The sequence below is a fragment of the Rhipicephalus sanguineus genome, chromosome 9 (assembly GCF_013339695.2).
Source record: "Rhipicephalus sanguineus isolate Rsan-2018 chromosome 9, BIME_Rsan_1.4, whole genome shotgun sequence".
Classification (NCBI taxonomy): domain Eukaryota; kingdom Metazoa; phylum Arthropoda; class Arachnida; order Ixodida; family Ixodidae; genus Rhipicephalus; species Rhipicephalus sanguineus.
The window spans coordinates 26,667,741-26,694,779 of NC_051184.2; the positions used below are offsets into that span (position 1 = coordinate 26,667,741).

The following is a 27,039-nucleotide window of genomic DNA, read 5'->3' on the forward strand; positions in this document are numbered from 1 at the left end:
TTAATTAGTTATTCACTTAGTTACTTAATTGGTTACTTAGTTAATAAGTCAGTCAGAAAGTCAGTCACTCAGTTAGTTAGTTAGTTCGTTATTCACTTAGTCAGTTACTTAATTGGTTACTTAGTTAATCAGTCAGTCAGAAAGTCAGTCGCTCAGTTAGTTAGTTAGTTAGTTAGTTAGTTAGTTAGTTAGTTAGTTAGTTAGTTAGTTAGTTAGTCAGGAAGTCAGTCACTCAGTTAGTTAGTTAGTTAGTTAGTTAGTTAGTTAGTTAGTTAGTTAGTTAGTTAGTTAGTTAGTTAGTTAGTTAGTTAGTTAGTTAGTTAGTTAGTTAGTTAGTTAGTTAGTTAGTTAGTTAGTTAGTTAGTTAGTTAGTTTCTGGGTCTTGACGCGCCAGAAATCACGATATCATTATGGAGCACACCGCAGCGGTAAGGGGAAAGAGGAGGGAGGACTTTGACCACCTAACGTTTTTTAGCGTGCGCCTAAATCAAGTGCGCGGCTGTTTTAGCGACTCGCCCTCATCGAAATGCGGCCACAGTGGCGCGGAATAGAATCCGTGTCCTCCAGCGTAGGAGGAGGCCAACCAACAAGAAAAAGGGATATAATTAGAAATTTCTGGGAAGGCCCTCGTACTATGTCGGGTATAAATTAGGCCAATGATGACAACATTATGATTGCAGAATAAAACCACGTGAACCCAGAAGGGCGGGTGCCCTCTAGTATTTCTTCATAAATTTTAGCGAAGGAAATTCGGTGCTAAGGGCAGCGGAAAACTACAAAATTATTATTTTACCGGAAGTTCAGAAACCTATAAGCTTCTTAAAATTACAAAAAAAAACTATGTCGGAGTGCCTTCGCACATTACAGGAAACGGAATAGGCCGCTTACCTGGTCAAGGCGCCAACAGCTTCGTTAATATTTGAACCATCTTTGGCACTTGTCTCCACAAATATAGCTTTCATTTCCTGAAAGACATGCGAAACCAACGCGATCAGCACCAATTTTATTTTTAATAGGCTTATATCGTTAAAATGAAATGACTAAGTAAAAGGGGTGTGTCTGAAACACCGGACAAACAAAAACTGAGAGTCTTTTCTTCTGAACAATCCGTTTGGATTTTGCTTCGAGCTTTGTGCTACAAACGGGCGTTTGTCAATTTCATAATTTCTTCCTCTACCTCGAGAAATTCCGCAAAACTAACTTTCTGCAAGAGAGTAGAGATCGCGAGTCGGCAACAGTGCTGCGAACCTGAAAAGATTTCGTTACGTGCATTATAACGCGCAAACAGTGCGCGGATTAGCATGCGACATCATGAGCTCCACTTGGATGCGGAAGGCCTAGAGTTGCTTAACAGTTGCTCAGTAGTTGCTCGTGGGTGTTACCCCCCGACACTCACTTGCGATATCTTCTCTCCGGCTTCTCTCTCCACGACGGATTTGCTCTGCATTTTGAACACGTCCCGCAGGTCGGTCTTGTTGGAGACCAACATGATGGGGATGCCGCGGGATGCCACCTCCTGCGATGCCAAATCACACAGGTATACACATACAGCACGCAGAGATCAAATCAGACGATAATGAATTTCTTCATTTAAGGCGAAAGCCTCAAATATGCCTCATCAAACGGGAAAAGTGGCCGTCGGCATCGGCGTCAACACGAATGATGCAAAAAATCATCATCATGTGATGATGTCACCCTACGACGTCACCACGACTTCACAGACAGCCAAAATTTGTAAAGTCATCGTGGCGTCACTATTACGTCACATGTGATGTAATGTGACGTCACATAACGTGACGTCTTGTGATGACGTCGTCATCGCGAGACATCGCCGCTAGGTGAAAGGTGAGCCGATCATGGAGACACTGCAAAACCAGGTGCGCTGCAGAACGCTGCCAATGCCTCCGATCCCGGAGGCAGTGCAAAACCACGTTGGGTTTGGAAAGCTTTCGGGGGGTGAGAGGGATCAATACAATCGACCGATAATAACTAGATGAATTTCGCCTTAGAGCCGTATTAGGCAAATGCATGAGGGATCGTGTGACTTCTGTTTTTATTATTATTATTATTATTATTATTATTATTATTATTATTATTATTATTATTATTATTATTATTATTATTATTATTATTATTATTATTATTATTTGGACTTACCTCGAGGTCGGACATCCACTGCCTCACGTTCAGGAACGACTGCTCGTTCGTGCAGTCGTACATGAGCATGACGCCGTCGGCCTTGCGGAAATAGGACTGCGTTATGCACCGAAATCTGCGTGGAAAGCGTGGGTTGGCAAGGTTATTTTTCGATGAATTTAGCGCAGCATTGTCTTATATTAAGAGAAAAAGGTGATTTATAAGAACTTCGATTGAATTCTAACGCACATAGGACATAAAAACGCACCCCTTTCGCGAGTTGCCACCAAAACCTAAAAGAGGCGCATCTCTCTACAACAACACCACAACTATTCAAACATTAGCCTCCCCCTCTCGACGCCAGTCGGTGAGCTGATTCGAAACAGGTGGAAACGTGCTTCTTTCGTAATAATTTGTGGGGCTTTACCTGCCAAAACCACGACATGATCATGAGGCACGCTTACTTATTATTATGATTATGATTTCACGATTACTCATTATAGGCGAAAAAGGCAAGTAGTAGTACATTGTAATGTGGTACTAAAACGAAGGAGCCTGAGCATGCTACATCTACAAGGCAAACATTAGCGAGAATACGGGCTAGCCGTTCAGTGGGGACAATCGCGTAAAACTGGCGACCTATTTGCACAGAGTACTACACGGTATACGACGTGAGCCAGGAAGACCGCAGCATACATCCATATAAAGGCTGCGTCACTTTTCAGTACGGTGTACTCAGCGTGCATTTTATTTCCCTCTCTCTATCGCTGACCCGTCTAGTTTTGTGCGAGACGATTCAGCTGTCACTCACCTCTCCTGTCCGGCCGTGTCCCACAGCTGCAGGCTAACGTTCTTGTTGTCGATGCAGATGTTTTTCGTCTGGAAGTCCACCCCTGCGCACGTCCGCAAAAACAAAAAACAAAAATTGCGTCTGCGTTAGAAAATCACGCTTCTCGTCGATACAGGCTGCGTTTGACGCGCGGTAAATACCGATGCAACCAGGCTTGTTTTTTTTTTGCGTTTTCTTTTACGAGGTAATGATTGACCAGTACTACTTACTACTGTAAAGGGTACCTCCCTTTCATGGCAGGTCCCCTGTACAGTCTGTTGACTATGGGACCTCCCTCTGTGTCTGTATAATCGCCACTTGTAATATCATAATTATGCGCAATAAAAGAACTCCGAACAATATGGTCACACAGCCAAGTTGATCCGCAGCCCTTCGAGCCTGATTAGGTCCTTCTTTGCTCAATGGCACTCTATATGAGTTGCGACACGGTGGCCACGGTTGAAAGGGTCCTATGCCTATACTTTAACACCGGCAAACGTGAAACTGGTTTTGCAAATGCCAGCAGTCGAAACAATGCTTACGTCACTGATTGTTTTTTTATGTCGGCGCCACCGTGCAGTGTCGACTCCGCTTTGACCACGGGCGACATGTTACAACTCATATTGGGCGCGACTGTGCACATGTAAATAGTTATTAGGTCCATCTGTGTAAATATGCAAATAGCCACCCCTATGTCCCCTATACCTCTCCTCTACTCCTCCATCATCCACTGATGGCCGCCGTTCAGGTATATCAGCCACTCGAGCTACACATTTACAGTGCGGCCACCATTTAGCCATTTGCCTATTCCTCCCCCCTTTTTGTACATATTTGCTCAAATAAACAATTATTTACTACTACTCGTAGCCTGACAAGTAAAGCGCCAACACAATCCGTAACGTATAACTTATCCTAAACGACAGCTTAGCTTACACCTCATAAGCTGCGCGGCCACCCAATCGTGTACGCTGAGCAGTGGAAGCAGCGCAAGCTGGTGGAAGGGCTAAGGGAATGTCATGGCGCCATAGCTTCCGGAACTGAAGGAGGCATAGACCACTGTAGGAACCGGAAAATCCGACCCCTAAATGACCGTTTACTCATTCTCATGTCTCTCTTTCGTTTATTCTGAGTATTGTCTGACACTTGGGGATTTGGAAGGTCCTCAAGACTTCCTGTTTCTCGTGAGTTAACTAGAGTAGATAAAATGTAAGCCTAATTACCGAGCGTGGAGGTTAGTTGCGGCATGAAGATCCCTCTGCTGAGTCTCATGATGAACGACGACTTGCCCACGGCCGCGTCGCCGACGAACACCACCCTGAACGTGAGTTCGGGCGGTCCCGTGCAGTCGCTGAAACTGCCGAGTCGGTGAAGCTGCGAACACGTGGAGCCGGACGACACCTTGCGGCTGCCCCGGGTCTCCTGGTCGGAGACCTTCATCTGGGCCACCGAGCTCCGCCTGCGGTCCTCGACGTAGCCGCCGTCCTCGAGTGGCTTGTCGAGGTCGGGCTCGTCGGTCGACTTTGCCGGCGTGTCCTGTCTGGAGAGGTGGCGTCGCGGTACGGGCTTGGGCTCCGGGGACGTGACCCTGGACCTTGGGAGTGGGACGGGGGGAATACCCGACCTCTGGGGAGACAGCGACCTCTGCCGCCTCGTCTTGAGTGCGCTGGGCGAAGGCGTGATCTTCACGCTCTGGCACGAACCGGATGGGCTCGGAGCTCGGCGGTGGTACCTGGAGAGAATACGCGACCGGTAAAACTGTGCTTCGGGTAAAGAGCGGGTAACAGCTAGCAGCTGAGTATCTTTCTAGGGCTATCACGTATAAGCAGTGCTGGGCAGTATCGAAGATACATGTATCTTAGATACTCTTTGGGTATCTTGTATCTGTATCGCGATACGCCTCGCAAAACGAGTATCTGTATCTGTATTTCCGATACATTCAGCAATGTATCGTGTATCTTAAGATACAAGATACTGCCATAAAAGCACCACCGTGCGAAACAATAAACGTCGACCGGAATTTTGGTTCTCAAGCTGATATTGCTGCCACTAAGCCACCTGAATAAAACAAACGATAGTGGCATTCTTGTATATTTCCGCCAGAGCGCTCCAGCGAGCACAGGCGATGAGGTCTAGGCGTCCCTATTACTGGAGCAGAGTCACGTGATTCCGCTCGAGCCATCTAGACAAAAACGAGCGTGCGAACGTCTACGCGCAGCCTACCTTTTTTTTCCTAGATATTTTCTTTCTCTATAGTTATGTTGATATCATGGAACTTGTTCATAGCCACTGCCTCTGCTGCGCACTCCTATACGTGCGGCGTCTTTCACACAAATTCTGATGCCGCTATACTGTCGCGATCCAAGTTTTCTTGCGCGGTGCTTCGTTGCAAAGTCTCACGAGTGCAAGAATGGGGCTGCTTTGCGTCTCGCGGCTTTCACACATCAGCGATTTTAATGATCTCGTGGATGTAAACTTGACTTACGTAAGTACTATGAGATCGTCTTATATGCAAAGAAGATTCTAAATACCGTCCCACTATCGGTGCCGACGTTAGATGCAATAGAACAAGCATTTACGTAACAGGGAATATTCTGACGTACCGTGTCTTTGTTCTTCCTGCTATATTCTTAGAAAAGTTCTTTGAATGATAATTTGATTGTTAGCACAAGTGCTCTCATTGCTGTCCTCCGTTTGAATCCCGTACACAGTCTAGTCCTCTGCATAGCTTTAATACTGAAGGTGTTCTGAAAATCGTTCCTTGTCCGTCGAACCAAAAAAAAAAAAAAAATCACAGCATATCCACGGAGTGAATGATGATGAGTGGGCGAAGCTGCGGAGGTTCATCGGTAAACCGTGAATCTTCCGTGAATTCTGCCCAGTACCTCATCACCGACGTGAGATCGGGCGCGTTTATACTAAAGGTTCGGTGAGTTATGACGACTGGCAGCTCACTTTAATTTTACATGTACGCTGTGAATTTTCATTGTTTAGAAAACCATTGCTTTAGAAAACATCTGGCGTCTTTCGTTAAGCAGCTGGCGTCTTTTCGTTTTGTTTTTAGAAAACATCTGGCGTCTTTCGTTGGTTTATTTCATCAATCAAGGGCGTTTTGAACAAAATTTTCATTGTTTAATCACGCACAGGAGAAATCTCACCAGGCACTACCTTGGAGGTAAAGAATGGCTGCTAATGGGAATGAGAGACAGACGAAGTCGGCTTTTAGCTAACGCTGCGAATTTTTTATTGTTCAACAACGCACAGGAAAAATCTCCCACCGGCACCACCTTGCAGGTCAAAGCGTAAGACTGGTTACATACTACGCTACGAGGGACGAACGGGTGCCGCTATAAGGAGCTTCGCCCCTAAAACTATCATCATCAAAAAGGGGTATGTGCCACAGAGATGGGGTAAATTCCCCTACTTAACACTGGTCCACTAAAAATGAAGAAGGCAACAGCCCAACAAATTGCTGCGAAGTGATGACAGCGAGCCGAAGACCCTGAGTACGTACAACGAGAGAATACCAGGTAACTGGAAAGACAACGGCGGCTTCAAGACCCCGAAGCGATGGAAGGCATACGCCAACGACGATGCAAGGCGCCTGATGCCGTCCAGCTCTTCTACCCGAAAGACTAAGACTGGTCGTAGGCATAAGCTGATCGGTCTCATGCGCCCTAATAGCGAAGTTCATCCCCACCACAGCCAAGTTAAAGCAAACGTTCAGTAACGTTACAGCCAAATTCACTCTCGCTACAGCCATGTTCAAGTCAAGTTCAAGCCTCGCTACAGCCAAGTTCAACCTCTCTACTGCCAAGTTATGCCTAGATAAAGCAATAAATATGCATGAGAGTGATCCGCTTCGCTATGTGTCGAGCTTTGCGCGGCTTAGTGCAAGCTTTCAGCCATCTTTTTCGCCCGTCTGCTTATTGTAATATGTCATTTGTAACCTGCTGCTAAAATACGTTCTCTGCTTTATTCTTAATATTTAACGGTCTGCGAACGTGGTTTTATTTCATATTTCGGGGACACTCTTTAAAAGCCCGAAAATATTCACCTCCCAGCATGACCGCTGCGAAAAAAAAAAATGGATCGGTCGTTTTAAACGCGCTCTACGATGTGTCAAAGCGCAGTTGGCCCTAAAGTGCATATTAAAGATGTCGTATGATAGCCCTTATTTATTTACCTGTTAAGCTTAGTACAAAGCATACCATAACGAGCGCCACATGACGGTAAACCAAACACCTTTGATTTCATTCAGTGGCAATTAACCAATTTGTTTTATATTTGGTTCTGCTTACGTGAAACACCCTGTATACTTATTCACTTTGATTGTTTAGTAGGGAACCACCGTGCTATTTGACTTAAATATATTGGTTTTCCTTTGTCTAGGTCACCTTAAAGTATTCTTATTGTCACAAATCTGTAGGTAGCAGAGCCAGAAGGGCCAATAGTGTGAATAGCAGTGATAATCTGAGGCACTTTGTGCCTCTAGAACACGTCTGAGGCGTTTCCTGGCGGCTCAGGTTCTCTCGAGGCAATGGTAAAAGAGTGCACGTTAGTGAATAGGCTCCCATCGAACGCTTTACGCCAGCAGATAAGTAGAATATGAAAAATCACTGCAGTTTTATGTCCTCAATTAATTATGAGCGCCAACACTGTAGTTCATCGTCTTCACACGATGCCTCACAAACAATATCGCTACCAACGTTGTTGCTGCTCTACACCTGTCGATGGATGCGGTATTACGAAAACAAAAATACGCTTGCGGACAAGGTAAGACTGCACAGCGGTATTTGCGTAATTGTGCGGAGGCTTCTTAATGACGTTCTTCCAAGTAGATGGCAACCCGCTAGGTGGTCGCCAAGTAGAACCGCGACACCCATAAATTACAGAAGTGCCACGCAAAAACCACTAACAGCGCAGCGGTTAAAGAGCTGTCATGTTAAGCAGCCAAACAAATCCGAATATGTTGTTTAGGAATTAAAGCTGATATACCTTGAGCAAGAAATTTTGTATATTGTGATACAAACCGGTATTTTGTTAAAATTAAACAAAGTTGGTCGCAGTTAAGAAATTTTTAAGTAAACACAGTTCTACATAGACCTTTGCTGCTTCATTATATAGACCTATAATAGAAAATTTGCAAATGTATCGAAGTATCTCAGGATACAATTGGGAAGTATCGTATCGGATACATTTTTTCGGGGAGTATCTTGTATCTGTATAATCAAATACTTCTTTCCCGAGTATCTTGTATCGTATCGCGATACAATTTCAATGTATCTTTGCCCAGCCCTGCGTATAAGCATACAAGCGGTCGTGTTAGCTACGTACACAAACACACACTAAAGCAGTTCACGGTGTCTTGTTTCACATGCAGAGCACGCAAACTCCTTGAACACAGGGTGTTGCTGGAACAGACGTTTCGACAAGCGGCCTTTTCTCCAACATTACAACTGGCAGAAGACAAGACAACTTGTCGAAACGTTCGCTTCAGTGACACGCCATGTTCAAGGATTTTTCATTTATTCATGCTTCCATCTTCCCGTGAACTCCTGCCTTTTTTGGATATGCTAAACACGTTATGCAAGCCACGCCGGTCAGACTCCTTAAGGTAGCCCAAACTCCCAGCGAAATATGTAGAATAAAAGGGGCAAATGACTTACTTCGCGGTACTTGGGTCGACGCCCAGTTGACGTTTGATTTCACTAATCCTCCGTGAAGATAGATTGCCTCTGGACATTGGCTTCGGCGAGACGTCGATACTCTCCATCTGCAGTTTAAAAAAAAAAAACGGGGAGGGGGGGTGGCAGGCAGGCGAATTGCTGTACGCGAATATGCCAGATGATTAAAAGAAATAAGGAAAGTTTCGCACTAATTTCAGTGTAACGGCCTTCGCCTCTTTGAGACAACAATTTGAGACGCCTTTTTGAGACGACGAATAATTACTGTCCGCCGCGGCGGTGTAGTGGTTACGGCGCCCGGCCGCTGACCCGAATGTCGCGGGTTCGATCCCAGCCGCGTCGATCGCGTTTCGATGGAGGCGAAATGCTAAGGGCCCGTATACTGCGCGATGTCAGTGCACATTAAAAAAGACCATATGGTCGAAATTTCCGGAGCCTTTCAATACGGCGTGCCTCATAATCATATCGTGCTTTTGGCACGTAAAACCCCAGATAAAGAAATAATAATGAATAATCTCTCCTTGTAAAGTAATCAACGCTCAAACAACTTGTATCGCTTCATCTATCGTGTTACTGCTATTAGATGCCACGAATACAACGTCAAAGACGAAAGCCGCTCACGCTCTTCCTTACGTTAAGGTGAACGTAATGCCGGCAGCCGCTCGCCGTAATTGTGGCGAGCGGTCAACCCATAGGCAATCCTACTAGGGAAGGTGAGAGGTGAGTTACTTTGAACCTTGCACGCGTGTTACGAAGCCGGCGTGCAACTTCCACGCTGCGTTTGATGAACTCTCGAAACGCCTTACTGGCTGCGCGCGTAAAATTCAGCCAAAGACGACGCGACACAGCTCTGTCTAGCACCGAGTTAACGCGAAAGCCGACGAAGCGAACGTTAACTGCGAAATGATAGAGCAATAGCACGACCAACAGGAGCGCCCTTTCTTGACGGAAACTCGCAAATCTTCCGCGCCTTCTCGCGAGGAATGAATGAGAAAGAGCGCGCGCGCGGGCTTGTCAGGCACATCCTGAAGCACCGCGCAAGCCGCTTTCTGCGTCAGCGCCGACCGTAAGGGGAACAGCCATCGCGTTGCGCCACACTGAAGAAATATTCCGCGAAGCTACAGTCTCAAGTGCGGCAACGCAAGCTGTAAAATTAAGGCAGTTGCGCCGCGACTACTTTCTAACAATAAGGTACATTATCGCCGACCGAAAAGGACATCAGGATTAACGCTTCTTATCTATACGGGGTGCGTGTTTACATATCCTGAAAAGCTCAATAACGGAACATCGGTCGCCGTCACATGCGGGTGGTGAAATATGAAACATGAAATTGGTTCGTAACAACTTCACTGATAGTCTTGCAGAGCTTTCGCCGACCGGGCCTTAGATCTCCCACGCGGGGACGTGGAGGCCTTGCCTCCCCACCGCCTCGCGGGCTTGATGGACAGCCCGAAATTGGTCGCCGAGGCTGGGGCTGCGCAAGGCAACGGCACACCGCGGCGGAAGGTTCTGGAGTTAGCACCTTGCGGGGTTTTGTTACAGTCCTAGGGCACGTGAGTTAACATGAAATCATGTTTATACGTTATGTAACGATATCAAGTAGCAGAACCCAAATATGTATGAAACATACGCATTAAAACAATCATTTTATTATCACAATGTTACAACCTATGTTATACCATATCTCTTACATTTTTCCTTTGTGCATTACCTGTCTTCTTTTAATTTCTTTTGTTTGTTTTTGTGTGTTTTGCAAAAAGAAATATTGCCTAGTCCCCCTCACATATTACTCCTGCGTGGAGCCTGTGACGCATCAGTAAAAAATGGAATAAATAAGTAAAGTCACGTGATTTGAGCAGGAACTTCAAATATTGCGTCATTGGTAAATCTTCACGTCGCTGTCTGGTTTTGTCAGTAGTGAGTGAGGCTGGCAGAATAGTAAGAACCGCGAAACGGCGCAGTCTATAGGCTGCTGGCACCCAATGACACGGGCCAGCCACTGACAGTGGCAAAATAGCGCTGCTTACGCAGCGCTAGGCAGAACATTCCGCTTTCATTCGAACTTCGGCGGAGGTATCACATCATAAGTGACTCGCCCACCGGGATCGACCCCATGACCTTCGGGTCAACAGCCGAGCAACCGTAACCACTGTGCCACCGAGGCGGACCAGGGATGTTCAAGAAATCCGAAATTAACCCGAAGTCCGTACGGCATGCCGCGTAGTAATATCGCCGCTTCCGCACACGGCGACTCTCTACCGACTGGCTTCACACCGGCGGCGAGACCTTCGGTTCCTCCATGGTGCCTAAAACAACCAGTCATCAACCTGACAATACCAGGCGTCCAGAAAAAACAAGATCTGTCAGCACCAGCTCTTAAACAGCTCGCTTTACTTCTATTGTACGAGAAGTATCACGACTCGACTCACGTCTACACTGACGGCTCCGTCCTACCGAGCAGTTCAACAGCGGCGGTCGTGATTCCAACGATCGCCACAACTATCAAGTTCAGGACGGCTCACCCAACAACATCGACGGCAGCAGAGCTCACAGCGCTTCGCGCCGCGCTGCTTTTCATTAACGACCAAATGAGAAAAAGGTGGACGATTTTCTGCGACTCCAAGGCGGCACTGCAGTCTCTACTGTCGACTTTACGCCGCGGTCCGCACGAACAATTGGTATTTGAGACTGCCGAGATGTTCCACAACCTCACCGAGAAAGGACATTGCATTACATTTCAATGGCTACCAAGTCACTGTGGGATTATCGGCAATGAACGGGCCGATCAAGCTGCCCGTTCAGCCCATACAGAGGACCGCGACCTGTCGATACCTCTTTCTAGGACAGACGCTGCTCGGAAGCTCCGCATGCTCGCTCGCCAATGCACCATGTCAAATTGGAATGAGCCACATTTCATGCATGCACGACTACACACCTTTGATCCAACGTTAAGCCTTCGACTGCCATCAAGACTTCGCCGAGGTGACGCTACCGTTCTCTGTAGATTATGGCTGGGCGTCGCGTTTACCCATGCGTATGCATTTCGCATAGGGATGGCCGACTCCACCGCCTGTGAACACTGCGGCGACGAAGAAACGATTCGGCATGTTCTGTGTGACTGTCCGAAGTATAGAACACAGAGACAATCTCTTTGCCATGCTCTCAACAAGATAGACGACCAGCCTCTATCAGAAGAAAGACTTTTACGCCATCGTCCGAACATAACGTCGCAGAAGAAGGCTTTACAAGCACTACTCGCCTTCCTGCGATCCACTGGCCTGTCAGAGCGCCTCTGAGCGGAACGCTCTTGTGTGTGTGTGGATGTGATTGTTTTTTTTTTGTTTTCTTTCTTATTATTTATTTTCTCTCTCTCGCTTTCAACCCCCTATTCCCCAACCCCAGTGCAGGGTAGCATACCGGATGCAAACTTCTGGTTAACCTCCCTGCCTTCCTCTGCTCTTCCTCTTCTTCTTCGGCACACGAAACGCCAGAATTTATTCAAACACTAAGTAGAAAAATAAGGGACTCACGCTGCACCAGGTGTTCCGGCTTCCGATGCCGCTCTCGCTGCTCACGGAGGCACCCGCCCCGGGCGCGCTGGACACCATGCCGTTTCCCGAACACGAGGACGACGACGACGCCTTGGACTCTCCGAACGACGGCGGCAACGATTGCACGCTGCGGTCGCTCGCCTTGCTCGTGCTACGCACGGGCAGCGGTGGCCTGGACGTGAGCAGCGGACCGCTGCTGTGGCCGCAGGCCGCGGTGACCGTGGACGCCGTGGTCGGGCCGCCCGCGGTGTTGGAGTCCAGGCTGTCTTCGTGGTCGTGCAGCGACGGCGTCGCCGAAGACGACGACCGGTTACGAAGCGACACCGTTTCGGAGGACAGCGACGGCAGAGGGGTGCTGTAGTCGGTCTGGCGGCCTTCTTCGGCTGAGTCCAGCGCGGCCGCGGAACGAAGGGTCGATAGACCACTGTCTACGGAAGAACAGAAAAGGCGTCGGAACGGTGAAGACATAGGCGTCCGCACAGGAAAGAGGACGTGGGGGGGGGGGGGGGTGAAACTTCCCCCACGCCTAATGAACCCTGCACACGCCGACGGATCAACAAGAATCGACACCTGGGCTAGTTGGTGATCGTTCTCGAACATATCAAACAGATCGCAAAGACCACGGACACCAGACACTCCACAGCGCTGTCATCGTGGGCTGTCTTCGCCGTCTTCAGAGCTGTGGTGTGTCCTATTTTCTGCTGGAGTTCAGGTCATAATACATTTTTTTTTGGAATGTTCGAGATGTCCGACAACAAGGAAGAGTGGGAATGGGACTGCAAGATCATTGCAGTCGTACTGTAATGTACGTGATGATTTTGCAACGAGCGAAATATGTCACAGATACGCTAGAAGCCCATCAAGAAGACCCGCATGCTTATGAATCTCATATAGATATGTGGTCACACGAACGTATCCTTAAGAGCTTACACGACCTCCTCCTCTTCCCTCTTCCTCGACTGCATCCCGGGCACGCAAAGTTGGTCTCACTGTCACTCGGATAAACATATCAGGATCCTAACTAGAAACCTGTGTAGGTTTCCATATATTATATGGAAGACCCTAGCGAATAAAATTCATATACTTCAAAACTCTTATAACCATTACATTGAAATACGGAGTACAGAGTGAGAGAAACAAACGTTTATTAGGGACAGGCGAAGGCATTCGTCCTATGTAAGCAGCTTAGCCAGCCCCCTTGCCCGGCCGATCAGTCTGAGCCGGCCTTCGAGTGTCGAGCTGAAAATCTGGCCTTCCCACTGTTTCTGAGTACACCTTACAGTGGCAGTGTTTTGGCACTGTATGGTGCCAACTGTATAGTTGGATTCTTGAAATTGCAAGGCCATATAGAGACGGTACAAGGATAAACATCTAAAGCTGCATGTGGTTTTATTATTGTCTCTGCATTATTGTTTGTTAGTTCTTACTAATGTTGTCCAGCAAAGAAAAAAGTGTCTAACAAAGAAAAACGAGCCCCTAGAAGGTCATCTTCTTTCCTTCATGTGGTCGCTCAAGTGTGAAAGTGGCCGTGTGATTTGGGAACGTAGGTGGCTATCTACCGAAGCGCGACGAAGCATGCGTCGAGAGCACTCAAACGAATGGGTATTGAGACCCTGCCTGCGGCAACCTCACACTCTTGAGCACAATCGTGGCGTCGAACGACGTGTCGTTCTGTAATCAATGAAGAAAGTTGGGCTAGCTTGCGTTGAAGCATTTTCAGGGGCAGAGTTATCAGCGCGACAAATGAGCACTTACAGCACCCCGGTGCTTCCTAAACCGGACCATTCAGGCGTCCGCCTGTTTTAGCTAATGAAAATTTTCCGCAAGAGAGCGGAATCTTGTAGATGACCCACGCGTTGCACATCACTTCCACGTTGTAGATCACACCGACCGCCTGAAAGAACGGCGGCGAACGAGTCCAGTGTTCGTGTTCTTTCTTTAGTACCAGAAAAAACTAACACAGGGATAAAAAATGCCCGCACAAAAAGGCACGCCTCCCGCTTTGTTCACTGCAATGCTAAGATTCTTTAGAACCTTCTTTCTACAATACACATACGCAATAGCCGCGACCCGCTTCAAATTTTTCTTCCTTTCCTGGATTGCATGAGAAAAGCGTGGAAGGGACACAAAAACAAGGATCCCAGCGAGGACTGGACCAGTCCTCACCAGCACTAGTCCAACACCAGTCCTCGTCACCAGCCCCAGTCCTCGTCAAGGAAACGACGAGGACTGGTGCTCTTTCTTTTGCTGCTGTGGCTTTGCGCATAATCACGTGCGCGATATCTTGTTCTTTTTTTTTTAGGTTCGTGCAAATAAAGTTAGCTGGAAATCAGCGCCAGTCCTCGTAGGTCCCTCGTTTTTGCGTTCCTTCCGCGCCGTTTATGCAATCACTGAATACCAACTAGCCCGGTCACAAACCTTGCTTCCCTTTCCTTCTTACCTATATATCGCTACAATATTCCCTTCGTCAACCCGTTCTCTCGCAGTACGTCCATCCTCGCACTTGTCCACAAAACCGCTGCCCCAGTTTCTTCGCATTTCTCGTTCCAAGGTCCCGACATGCCGGCGCAGCGTGGCGCACGCACTATACGTCACTCAAAGCGAACAGCGCCTGAAGTGCAGGCGCAGCTGAGGGTGTGATGGAGGAGCGAGGGGTCTCGGGAATAAAGGTGCACGGGCCGCGAGCGCAGCAGAAACCACTACATCGGCGGCAGGGTTCTCGCAGGACGAGGGCAGGCCGGCCCACGACGACGAACACAAAGTCGTGACCATCACCACTATACCGCGTCAGTGAGCAGCCAGCGACCATTTCTCAAAACGCGCGCAAATCACCGGAGGCGGCGGATGACGCATCCTGCAAAGCACAGGCAATGGCCCGCGGGCCCAGGGTCGAAACGCGAGAAAGAAATGAAAAAAAAAAACTATGGGGATGACGCCTGCTGCTGCCCTAGATACAGACTGCGCACTTCTAGGGGAGAGAGATGAGCGGTTGCATCGGAATCACGCGCACAAATACAGATGTGAAGGGCGCCGCAACGCAAGTGCTTCTTTCCGGCGAGAGAGAGAGAGAGTGGTGTAGCGAAGAGACAGGTGTGCCGGCCCCGCTAAGCGAGCGAGCGCTCCTTACCTGCTTCTTCGGCGATCGTGGCTGCCGTTGCGGCAGCTGGCGGCTGCAAGTGGCCTCCCGCCATCATGGCGACCGTTTCGTCTCCATTCTCCTTGGGCTGCAGCAGCTGTGGCTGCTGTCGCTGTTCCAGCGGGTCGCCGTCTCGCTCGTCGCGGTGGTTGAGGTCCACGAGGACCGGCTCTTCTTCGCTCTCGATTCGGTCCAGGACCGGGTGCTGGTCCATGGACGGCGCCCTGGTCGACCAGATGGCCGAAGCGCGCTCCTCTTCCTCGGGGTCGAACAGGGGCCTCCGGTCACCGAGCGGCCTGAGCGGCAGGTCGTCGATAAGCGGGGAGTGGTCGAGTCGACAGAGAGAAAGAAAAAGGGAGAAGAAAATACGGGGAGCTTAACCAATCTCAAATACTGGATAGCGCGGATTCCACACAGGATAATGTCCAGTGCAGGCCCGTAGCCAGGCGGGGGGGTGTCTAGGGGCCCGGACCTCCCCAGAAATTTTGGTGAAGTAGGTGTTTTTACCAAAAATAAATAATGAAAACAGATGTTTTTCTTAAACAGCCAAGGTTTTCAGCAAGTACCCCCCCCCCCTCTGCCAAAAAAAATTCCTGGCTACGGGCCTGGTCCTGTGCATCAGTGTTCTTTCTCTGTCCAGTGTGGAATGAGCGATGCAGTATTTAAGATTATGAACCAACTAGCCCAGCAACGAACTTTCTTGAGGTTAACCAAGTTGCGCTTGGTTCGCTTCCCTCCTTAACAGGGAGAATAAGAATAAGAAAGTGGCAGAAGGAAAGAACAACTGGCACGTGTGCGCACGTAACAGCTATTAGAACGCGCTGTGATATTACAGAGAACAAGTCTCGGAAGGAGCCTTGATAGTTGCGTTCAGAGAACGTCTATGCGCCCAAGATGCGGATATTCATTCCATATTTTAATTATAATAGCGGCATAAGCTCAGCGGCCAAGAGACAAAAGTTGCTAGCACAAGCGCCGACTGACAGACAAGACTTAATCTTTAAATTTATTATACAAAATAAATTAAGGAGTTCACTCTAAATTATCTTGTACTTAAAGTAACGCTATTTTCTATCTAAAGTGCAGGGGCGTAGCCAGAAATTTTTTTCGGGGGGGGGGTTCAACCATACTTTATCTATGTTCGTGCGTGCGTTTGTATGTGTGCGTGCCTATATACGCAAGCAAAATTGAAAAATTTCGGGGGGGGTTTGAACACCCCCAAACCCCCCCCCTTGGCTACGCCCCTGCTAAAGTGGTTGCTTGGGCGAGTTGGTACGACATACTTCACATAAAAAACAGCGCTAAAAACGGCGGACAAGAGAAAGAAGGACACAGACGGCGGCGCTGACTTACAACAAGATTTATTTGCTAGCACCGCGCAATATATACTTGTACGGTATCTGACAAATATAGGAACAACAAATAAAAAGATAAAAACAGTGAAAACCTATGGAACATAATCATCGCCATGAGCCTCACGTGCGTAAGCATTCTGAAGAAAATCAATTTCTTTTTGTGATAGGGCAATTGAAGGCCTGCTGACACACGCATCGCCCAGCCTAGCCATTTCCGCAGCCTCGTGAATTTCGCGTATCATCTGTTCCCGGTGACGCTTGACCACTGCACAATGCTGGAAGTCGGGGGAACAGCCGCAGTCTCGGCAATGAAGGCTAGGTTGTGCAAGGCCGTGAATCCTGGTTCCAGGGGAGAGCGAGCATGCCAGACCAGGCATCGGAACAAGTTCGTTCCATGCATTGAAGGGGTGGTCTATTCTCTACCCTTGTCCTGTGGCAAAAGGTACATCGGCCAGACAGGCCGCTGTTTAAATGAGCGGCTGAAAGAGCACGCTCACAATGTCTCCTCAATGGTTTCGGGGCACCTCGGCATTCATTGCCGAGACTGCGGCTGTTCCCCCGACTTCCAGCATTGTGCAGTGGTCAAGCGTCACCGGGAACAGATGATACGCGAAATTCACGAGGCTGCGGAAATGGCTAGGCCGGGCGATGCGTGTGTCAGCAGGCCTTCAATTGCCCTATCACAAAAAGAAATTGATTTTCTTCAGAATGCTTACACACGTGAGGCTCATGGCGATGATTATGTTCCATAGGTTTTCACTGTTTTTATCTTTTTATTTGTTGTTCCTATATTTGTCAGATACCGTACAAGTATATATTGCGCGGTGCTAGCAAATAAATCTTGTTGTAAGTCAGCGCCGCCGTCTGTGTCCTTCTTTCTCTTGTCCGCCGTTTTTAGCGCTGTTTTTTATGTGAGCTATTTTCTATGTTCCTCAAGCATAGATACGAAACTGAAAAACGGTGAGAGCCACAGTATTTACTTTGCAGTAGCTCATTTTAAAGTTGTAATATAAGCCACTACTCCCTTATTTTGCGGTCGTAAGCAAACTCGTTTACTTTAGATTCCTAAGTGCCATAATATCCTAAGTGCCCAAGCTCCACATTGCAGACGATTTTACGACGGCGTTGAAAGCACAAGTGAATGTTCGTCTAATTGTTCTTAACACTCCGCGTACATCCAAGTTTTATTTTCCAATTGAGTTTTGACAGGCTTGCTATTCTGGTGCATAAGCCAGTAACGAGAACGTAGTTTCATTACGTTTTTTACGATAGCGTAGGCGTGCGCACAGCAGTTGAGAAAAAATCAAACGATTCCGTAGAGCTATTCAATACAACAGCTGTTTCACAGGTGCCCGAATAAGAGAGCCTACTTGGAACAGCTTGCCGGCAAAGGTATTCGAACATTTTTTCTGGCATGTAAACTTGTAAACGAAGAACACTGCACCATCGGTTCAAACGTACGAATAGTGCGCAGAAAAGCATAGTGAGCCTATAGCACATAAGTAATCGCATAAGATGCCCCCTCGGGACCTGGGGCAATCGTATCCAAACAATAGACTTCAAGTGATCGATAGTGATAACTGCACCAATTGAAGGCTCTGCCTATAGACCCAAAGACGGCAGATGCGAGTGATAGTCGCACCTATTACCTGTCATTCTTATAGCGCTTGTTAAGCTGCACATCTTTCACATCAAAAGCCACGTCAACGTTCCGTGTGCCATATTCCAACAATTCTTCGTGTTTCTTGCGTACTTCTTGCGTAGAACATACGCATTCCATATAGTTTTCATGTATTTGCCATAACTTTACGTTATAATTGCGTGGAACCATACGGAATGATTGACATTGCGTATATGGAACGTTTCTGGTTAGGTTAGCTTAGGTGGGGTTACGTTAGGTTAGGCTAGGTTACATTGTAAAGCGCAAAGTTTACATTGCAGTGTAAGCTATCCAGCATCAATTCACCTAAGCTGACACCGTAAGATAGTGTCGGCAATCCACATTTCACTACCCACACAGCCCTTCAACAAAATAGGTTGCCATTTCGGCAAAACACGAACGTCGGTGTGCTTGCAGTTAGCTAGCTCCCTTGAACGGCGGAGTTACAGAAGTAATTACCGAACTTTCATCACTAGTCACAAAAGGTAACAACGTCAAAAGTGTAGTTTCTATTTGTTATACAGGTTTCAATCAACAAGCAAATCCTTGCCCTGCTTTCATCTCTAACCTTATAAATCGATTTAGCGACATTATGGATATGAGCTCCTAAATTAAGCAAGATATATTCTCAATTTGGCGTCACGTGTGGTTATTCTTATATATATATATATATATATATATATATATATATATATATATATATATATATATATATATATATATATATATATATATATATATAAAGTAAGACAGTTCAACGCATCCTGATCTGTGACTTAAAGGGGCCATGACACGGTCGCCCAAAGATTTGTGGTTTTCAGCGAAAACTAGAAGTAGAGGGTCTATTATGTCTATATGGATTTCAAAAGTGGGCCGTAAAAGACTATTTCAGTGCAAAACAAGACCTAGAAGTCGCCGGCTGTAAAGCCCGCCCACAGCCGGCGACCGCCATTTTGCAATGGCGCGCGTGACGTCATGTGCAGCACAGAACGGAGCCGTCGTCTTCTACCAAAGTTTCAGCCGCTGCAAATCGTTCAATATCAGTGCCAAGCTGACGAAAGCTAAACTATATCGATATCACGAGCAGCTGACCACGGAACAATATCGTTCGCCGCAATGCATACGCTTGCAAAGCTCGATGCATGTTACGTCACGGCTCGCGAGTGCAGCAGTGTTGCCTGACTCTCGCGCCGCTCGCGTGTTAATAAAAATATTCGATTATAAATTAAGTGCTCGACCAAATGCGCGAACATTTCGCCAGCTTATTTGTGAATGCGCAAGGATTAATCCACATAACACAGATTATGACCGAAAATTGGGTGTCATGGCCCCTTTAAAAAGCGACGCCATTCAAAACTCCTAGAAACGCGTGTGGATAAATCCATTCAAGTGCATCCATTAAAGTGGCTATCTCTACTGCATTGTCTGCTTCACAGACTTTCATAAGACGCGAGACGGTTCACCACGTCAAGTTTTTGTTGCGCACGAAAACGCGTGGACGTAAAGGCATTGTTTTGTGCTAGACTCCCGCTTTAGTTAGCGTGAAGCGAGTACAAATTTCTCCTGGTCTTGAAAATGATACAAGAATAACCATAGACGTTCTCAGCTCGCTTGTAAGTCGTTTGAGCTGCAGTTTGAACGTTTTTTTTTTTAATCGAACAAAAAAAGTTATATTCTTTATGTTAACTCATATACAACCGGACTGAAGAAAAAAAATGTAGAGGTTCAGTTGCTCGAGCTTTAAACCATATCAGAATAAGCTACAGGCACGTGACGAAGCCTAAAGGGTTGTTTAAAGGGGTACAGATATGAACATTTTGATTTTCTTTTTCCGTGAAATTAAAGGCCAAGCCTTCGAGAGTCTAGAAAATGCACTGGTAAGCGTTGATGCACCCTGAAATAGTAATCACATTATCTTCTTAAAAGACAGTTTCTGTTCCTACTGTATCTTGACGTCACAACACGGAGTGAGCTTCATGTCACGTGCTCGCGCAAGGTATCGAGCCGTTTCCACAGCCGCTCGGCTCATTGGCTCAGTTGGAGACGCACAAGCGGTCGTATTGAATGATATGGAACCTGACGTCATCACAACTAGCCATACTGGTTCGTGAAGTCACCAGAAGTGACACTGTAGTCTGACGTCACGATAGTGTAGATGTCAGTAGCTGCGCCATGCGAAATTCTACTTTAGTGTTCAAATACGAGCATTTCCTGAGCTTCACAGTTGCTCAGAGCCGTCTCTGTACAAAGGAGATTTGTATGACGGAATAAACTCAGCTTGGAAAATTGGGGTCGGTACCCATTAAACAAATAACAATGTCGTTTCACTAAGTTAGCCAAAAGAGGCACCAAAAGCGTTCCTGTGAGGCTAGTACTGAAACCGGCTGCAGAGGACATGTTTGACAAACACCGTCGACTCAGTCGTCATAGGCCTTTCAAACATCATAGAGTGGCTTCAGAAACACCATCCACCTATAAAGACCCAAGACACGTGATCTCGCACACAAAAATAAAGTTTCCAGGATAATTTTTGACATAGCCAGAGGGAAAAAAATTATTATTTAACAAAATCAGTCATCAACCTATGAATTACGACGAAAAGGTAACCGTAATAATAAAGCGATTACCTATCAAAACGTTAAAACAACTTTTTTTTAAAACATTTAGGAAAAAGGAGAATATAGGCGTTGTCAATATCTACTTGAGCGTTAAAGAAATAGTATCTATGCAGACAGTGAGCATCAAGTGCCCAAAAATCCCGCGCCTTTCCTAAGAAACAATCAAGTGGACTTTTTCGCGTCCACCAGGAGTTGCGCTCCTTCTAGAACATTCAGGATTATAAAGATCTAATATAGAGATGAAAGCAACTGCACAGTCCTTCATTTCAAAACCGCAGTTGTAATTTTTTGGGGATTATGGAGCAGGATTTCCAAGATCACATCGTCTAGCGAAGAAATTCGAGGGTAATCATCGTAAGCTCTAACTACGCCTGCGTTTTCCTTTCTTTTTTCTTCTTATTTAATTAAGAGCTGACCGATTCTAAGTCATATGAATATGCACACTTCCTGTATTGGCCACCGCGGTGCCTTAGCGGTTATGTCATAACGCTGCTAAGGACGATGGTTCGGCTCCCGACCACATCGGCTGCTTCTCCACGGGCGTGAAACGCAAGAAACTCCATACGTCTAGATTCAGGTGCGCGTTAAAAAAACTATAGTCAGTTTCAACATAAGAATGCATGTAAGGCCCACCCACAGACGTCGCTGTTCCACGCAGGATGAACTTCCACAAATGACCCCATCCAATTGCAATTGACTCTTTGCTTCACGTGAAGCGCCCGTAGCGCATTCGGTCACGGTGACTTTCCCATACAGGCGCAAGTTCTTTTCGCTGGTTTTCGGCCGAGAATTTGAACTTCCTGGCAAATTCCAGCAAAAGTTCCGGCTTCAATGCGAAGCGAAACGTAAAAGTTTAAGAAGGGACGACGAACCTTTATTTCATAATAAGCGTAGTATTTACATTAGCAGCGAAAAAGTACTTATAATTATAACGAAAACCACCCAGCGCCACTCCCTTGCAGAGATTAATGACAGGCGCACCATAGTTCTTGTGGTGGAGCTTGTATTCGTTCTTAGGCTGTCACCGACTATCGGTGGTCAAAATTTATTCGGACCACAACGTGTCCGGATAAACGTATGTGTCCCCACCACAACGTGTCTCATAGTTATATCTTATTTTTGCCACATAAAACCCCTATTCTCCTTCCTCTTGTTAAGGAGTAAAAAATGGCAACACGCTTAGCTCGCGCCAAACCTGTATACATGTATATTGGGACGATACACACGGGAAGGAAATCTCAGCACGTTCGTCGCAGCAGGTGTCAGACTATAGGCGCCGCCTTTCAACCGCCACATTTTTTAAAGACGATAGTCTTTCTTGGGGAACTTAAACGCAGAAATTTTGGTCTGTCTTTCTGTCTGTCTGTCTTTCTGTTTGTCGGCACGTCCCCTCGATTCAGCACTCGGCCAAAGTTGAACCACTTGCCCAAGGGCCAGCCGTCTTGAACTGGTACGGCTGTTCATACTTGTGAACGTTGTCGATCAAAAAGTAAATATCATGCATATCTGAGGTGCAACATCACTAGGTAAGTATTAGGTGGCGTGTTCCTTTAATAGGAAATGCATACATACGTAATTTTAAGGACTCTAGTTTCTTAAGCTGCGCTGAAAATGCATAAGAATGGAAGCTTGAGCGAGCTGGTAAGCGTTCATCTTGTTGAAACAGCGCTCACTAGACGACGACGAAGTAAAAGAAGGCACAGGACAGGCAGCGCCTGTCCTGTGCCTTCTTTTACTTCGTCGTCGTCTAGTGAGCGCTGTTTCAACAAAGCTGAAAATGCGAATGCGCTGAAATTTGCCTTCCTCCGTGCCCTTCGCACGAGCTCATTGTTGTGTTTCGGTTTCGGTTCTGTCTTGCACTGTACGAATGCCATGGGTTGGTGTTGAAAAACTTTAGTTTTAAGAATGCCAAGAAGGTGAAAAAACATATTTAAAAAATGAAAAAGCGCGTTGTGGCGGCCTTCAGGCTGCCGGTTGTGGGCGCCGCTCTGGCGTTCCTGTTTTACCCAGGCGACGCGTGTAAATAAAAGAGTGTGTGGAGAGTACTCGTTGAGTGCGGACGTTTCTCTGCTTCAGCGCTTCGCGCCAAACCGCGTTTTCGGGCTGGCTGGTGTCCCCGCCGGTCGCGTTGGTCACCGCCGGTCTTCGCCTGCTGCTGCGCCGGGACTACCAGCACGCAACACAGCACTCATGTTTCCCGACGTATTGCAGATGGCGTCCATATCTCACACAGCGCCTCTTCTATCGTCTTTACACGACATTTGCAGCGAAGCACGCAGATACGCGGCCAATTTTTTTTCTGACTTTCTTCCTTATTTCTAGCCGTGACATATTCCTTTCACGGACTTCGACGCTGAGCCGTACTCTCAACTACGAGCTGCAGGAGTAGCGTTTTTTCCTCTCCCGAAGGGGCTTTGGTCGAGCTTTTCTAGGTTCAGGGGGGAGGGGGTGCTCGGGGGGGCCCGGCCCCCTCTTCCATTTCGTAATGGGGGCTGTATGCATGTGAGTATGTATGTATATAGGTCGCCGCCCTCTCAGGGCCCTCCCTCCAATGAAGTGAGACTTTAAACCCTGTCTAGGTTATCCTGATATTCTCGTTCGTCATTATATGCTGGGTACTCAAGCGAGATGTGCTCTACGGATTCCACGGCTCCGCAGTTGTCACAGCATGTGCTTGTAGTCTGGCCGTTGTGGTAAAGCAGACGAATTATTGCGTAGACAACGTTGAATCGAAGCCTCAATAAAACTTTGTCCGGACCTAGCTGATATAGATAACTTCTAAGGTGAAAACTTCGGCGCAAACCAGGACGGACCACAAAGAAGTGCTTGTCTCGTCTCTTCTTTGTGGTCCGTCCTTGTTTGGGCAGAATATTTTACCTTAAAAGTTAATCGAAGCCGGTAACACGGTGTAACACGGATGCTACGTTCCTGGCCCTGCCCACTAAACGACGAAAAGCACTGAAATTCGTGTTCGCATACATCGTCAACCGGTACGCGTGCAAATCAACCGCTTTTCTCAGCAAACTTTGATCGTTCAATCGAGAAAGTGTGCGTTGTGCCCATGAGTGTTTACACCGGTATTCACCGGTTCTAGTTGGTTCACAGCAAACACTGGTTTGAAAAGCGGGGCTGAAAACGAGGGACAAAGGGAAGACAGACAAGGAACGACGTCCTTTTCTGTCTGTCCTTTGTCCCTCGTTTTTAGTTCCGCTGCTCGAACCAATGTTAGCATAAGTGTTCCTTTCTTCTTAATTTTTTTATGTTTTAAATTCCCTGTCGACGCTTTCTGTTCGTCGCCTCGGACAGCTATTACAAGACCTGCATCTTATGCTTTATTTTTTATATATCTTTCTGCGCACGCTCTTCTAGCGCCTGTTTCCTGCCCTCCCTTCCTATCCCTATAGAATAGCAAGTAGGCGAATGTACGCTGGCTGAACATATTGCTTCAATAAAGATATTTCTCTATCTCCTCTCGTTTACTTCTCCTCCTCCCCCTGAAGACGTAACGCAGACTCTGTCCCTCTTTCCCACGCCTCCTAATTCTTTACTTGTCAAGGGAACCAGCAAAAAAGCGTCACCTACTCTTCGACGGCGACAATCGAATTTCTTCCCGGCTTTCCACCGGCCCAGCCGTTCGCCGTCGCCGGCGATTCCCGGACGGCTGCTGCTGCTGCTGCCTCGGCCGCCGTGTCGCCGCCGCCGCCGACCGGAAGCACTTTGTACCACATCACCGGATCGACTTCCGATTGCGCACGCTCGTCGCTCACGATTAACTTGCCCCGCCTGCCGACGCCGAACATTGCCTTGAGACGCTTCATGACGAACAGTAATCACTTAGTGACCAGGACCACTCCAGGCATCCACCGCTTCCGCTCCAGTTGCGACTCGGATTACACACACTTCTAGGACGAACGGTCTTCAGCAGTAAACCGCGACCGCTCTAGTCAGGTCTTCCCGCCGTTCCAAGACGACGGTAGTCGCAGTCGATGCATGCAACGAGGAGAGCGCAGGTTCCGGGACAGTCACTCTGGAGCAATGCTCAGGTGTTCTTTCTGCATCAGGAGGGCGGTACATCAAAGCCCACGATAAGGAATCGCCCCAGTGACAGCCTTAATGGCAAGCGACCTTAAGGTGGAGCGACATAGCCGCAATCGGCGGGTCGCTTCAGGTCGGCGCCACGACGACGATGACGCGCGCACACTGCAATGAACGAGACGACAGTTCTTGGAACTTGAGGTCTACCTCAGCGCACGATAAAGACGATAGGAGAAAGCGCTTCTTGGAACGGTCCAGCCAAGTCCAGTGTTCCTTCCACCGCAAGCAGTCTAATCACCACATAAGAAACTGAGCTGGAGATACCTGGTGTACCAGGTAACTGGGAGTACCCCAAGCAGTCCAGTAAGTCCAGGTAAGGGACGGCGGTAAGGAACCGCAAACAGTCCAGTGGTCCAGGTAAGGGACGACGGAAGCGGAGGCCTCGGGTCTGGTCCTTAACGCTCGAGAAACCTTTCAGAGTCCGACGGGAGGCGCCAAGTGCGCTCCAAGGTCGGCAGTGGGCGTTCTTCACAAGAACCACGCTAACGGCGGCGGCGGCGGCATTGCGACGCATTAAACACGAGGGTTGCAAGCGCTGCTGGCTGCTCCTTCCTTGCCTTCCTGTACAGATAGCCTGGCAGCGTACGCACGTACGCACGAACCTCGCTATCGCGTTTGTTTTGTTTTTTTTTTCGCCTCAACCCGGGGCTTGCTTCATTCGCAATATCTCTCTGCCTCGCTCGTCCGCGCTCGCTCAAGTCGCGGGCGAGAGAACGCCGCAGCTGTTTCCCGCGCTGCTTCTGCTGCAGGAGCGCGGGACTCGCAGAGGCTGAGAGAGAAAGCTTCCATCGTAGAGCCCGTATGCATGCAGCCATCGTTTCACAGAACTTTCACTCTCTTCAGCAGCCGTGGCTCACTCGGGGACCGTAGCTCTGTGTGTGTGCGGGGGAGGGGGGGGGGAAGGCACGGCGGTGGAGAAGAGTGGGTGGAGAGTTATGTCCTCGTAATAATTTTCACAGGGCGCCCGCTGTAACGACGTGGAAAAGGTGCGCGCGCTTTTGGCGTGCGCTCCGAGCATGCGCAGAAGCTTTTTTTTTTCCTCTCACGTTTGTTTCTTCCATCAGGGCAGCCCTGCGCCGAAAGTATACCCTCCCTTCTACCTCCACTTTTCCACCGCCTCCTCTCCTATAGCATCGGTGCGCTTCGTACGCCACCCCGATGCCGTCTCGTTCCCGAACACCTTTGCTCGGAGAAAACTGCCGGCACGTCTTCTTCGTGCGTGTCGCGCGGACAAGCCCGCTTTCAGGACCGGAGAAAGGAGGCGCCGCTAGCGCGCCGAAAGCGCGGGCGAGTCCGAGGAGGCACTCGCCGAAGTCAGAGTCGCGCACGACGGGTGATTTGCGAACACAAAATAAGCGCTCTCTGCTACGGCGCAGCGAATGCCTAAATACGTGGCGTGAACCGAGAGATGGCTGACGTCTATGCCAGGTCTCAAATACTGGGAGCACGAATACTGTTTCCTTTCCAACATCGAGCCTTCATTACCATTCCCAGCGGCGGCCACCAGGAGCATCTACGGCGCTTATGAATGGGAAAATGCGCCACACCCCCGTAGTCCTTACGTAACTCACGCAGATGGCAAGCATTTTGCCAAATGGTTTATAAACTTGCCATTAGCTCTATACTAGTACAGAGCGTACATCGCTTATTCACTGTACGCGCCGCAGTGACCACGTCATAGCGCATAAAAAGAAAACAGGGGCCCGTGGCCAACTAGAGTTTTACAGACGCAAGCTTTAAAAGCGTTAACACGTTTCTTACAAGACAGCGGCATTGCTGACAACTACTAATAAATACCGAACTTTCATTTGTGTAACACATGTCGTACTTATTATGCGCAGTCTCATATGACACCCATCATATGTGTGTGCTGAAGTGAATAACGTATCGACTGTTATGTACTCACGAGCGAATACATCTTCTTAAAGACCAGACGTGTGCTCTGCTGTTTTGTGCTGGTCGGACCAAATATTAA

At 47.9% G+C, this 27,039-nt stretch overlaps 1 protein-coding gene across 2 annotated transcripts in view; it reads right to left on the bottom strand.

Annotated features, from left to right (window-relative positions):
• LOC119404822 (ras and EF-hand domain-containing protein homolog) overlaps positions 1-27,039 on the bottom strand; it is a 115,499-nt gene that overhangs the window by 3,970 nt on the left and 84,490 nt on the right. For both annotated transcript variants that reach the window (XM_049419028.1, XM_049419027.1), the window contains 8 exons: positions 15,328-15,632; positions 12,180-12,628; positions 8,632-8,738; positions 4,186-4,694; positions 2,948-3,029; positions 2,158-2,272; positions 1,397-1,516; positions 889-965 (listed from right to left, as the gene is read on the bottom strand). In XM_049419028.1, the coding sequence (XP_049274985.1) occupies positions 889-965; positions 1,397-1,516; positions 2,158-2,272; positions 2,948-3,029; positions 4,186-4,694; positions 8,632-8,738; positions 12,180-12,628; positions 15,328-15,632 (1,764 nt within the window). The remainder of the gene's footprint in view (positions 1-888; positions 966-1,396; positions 1,517-2,157; positions 2,273-2,947; positions 3,030-4,185; positions 4,695-8,631; positions 8,739-12,179; positions 12,629-15,327; positions 15,633-27,039) is intronic.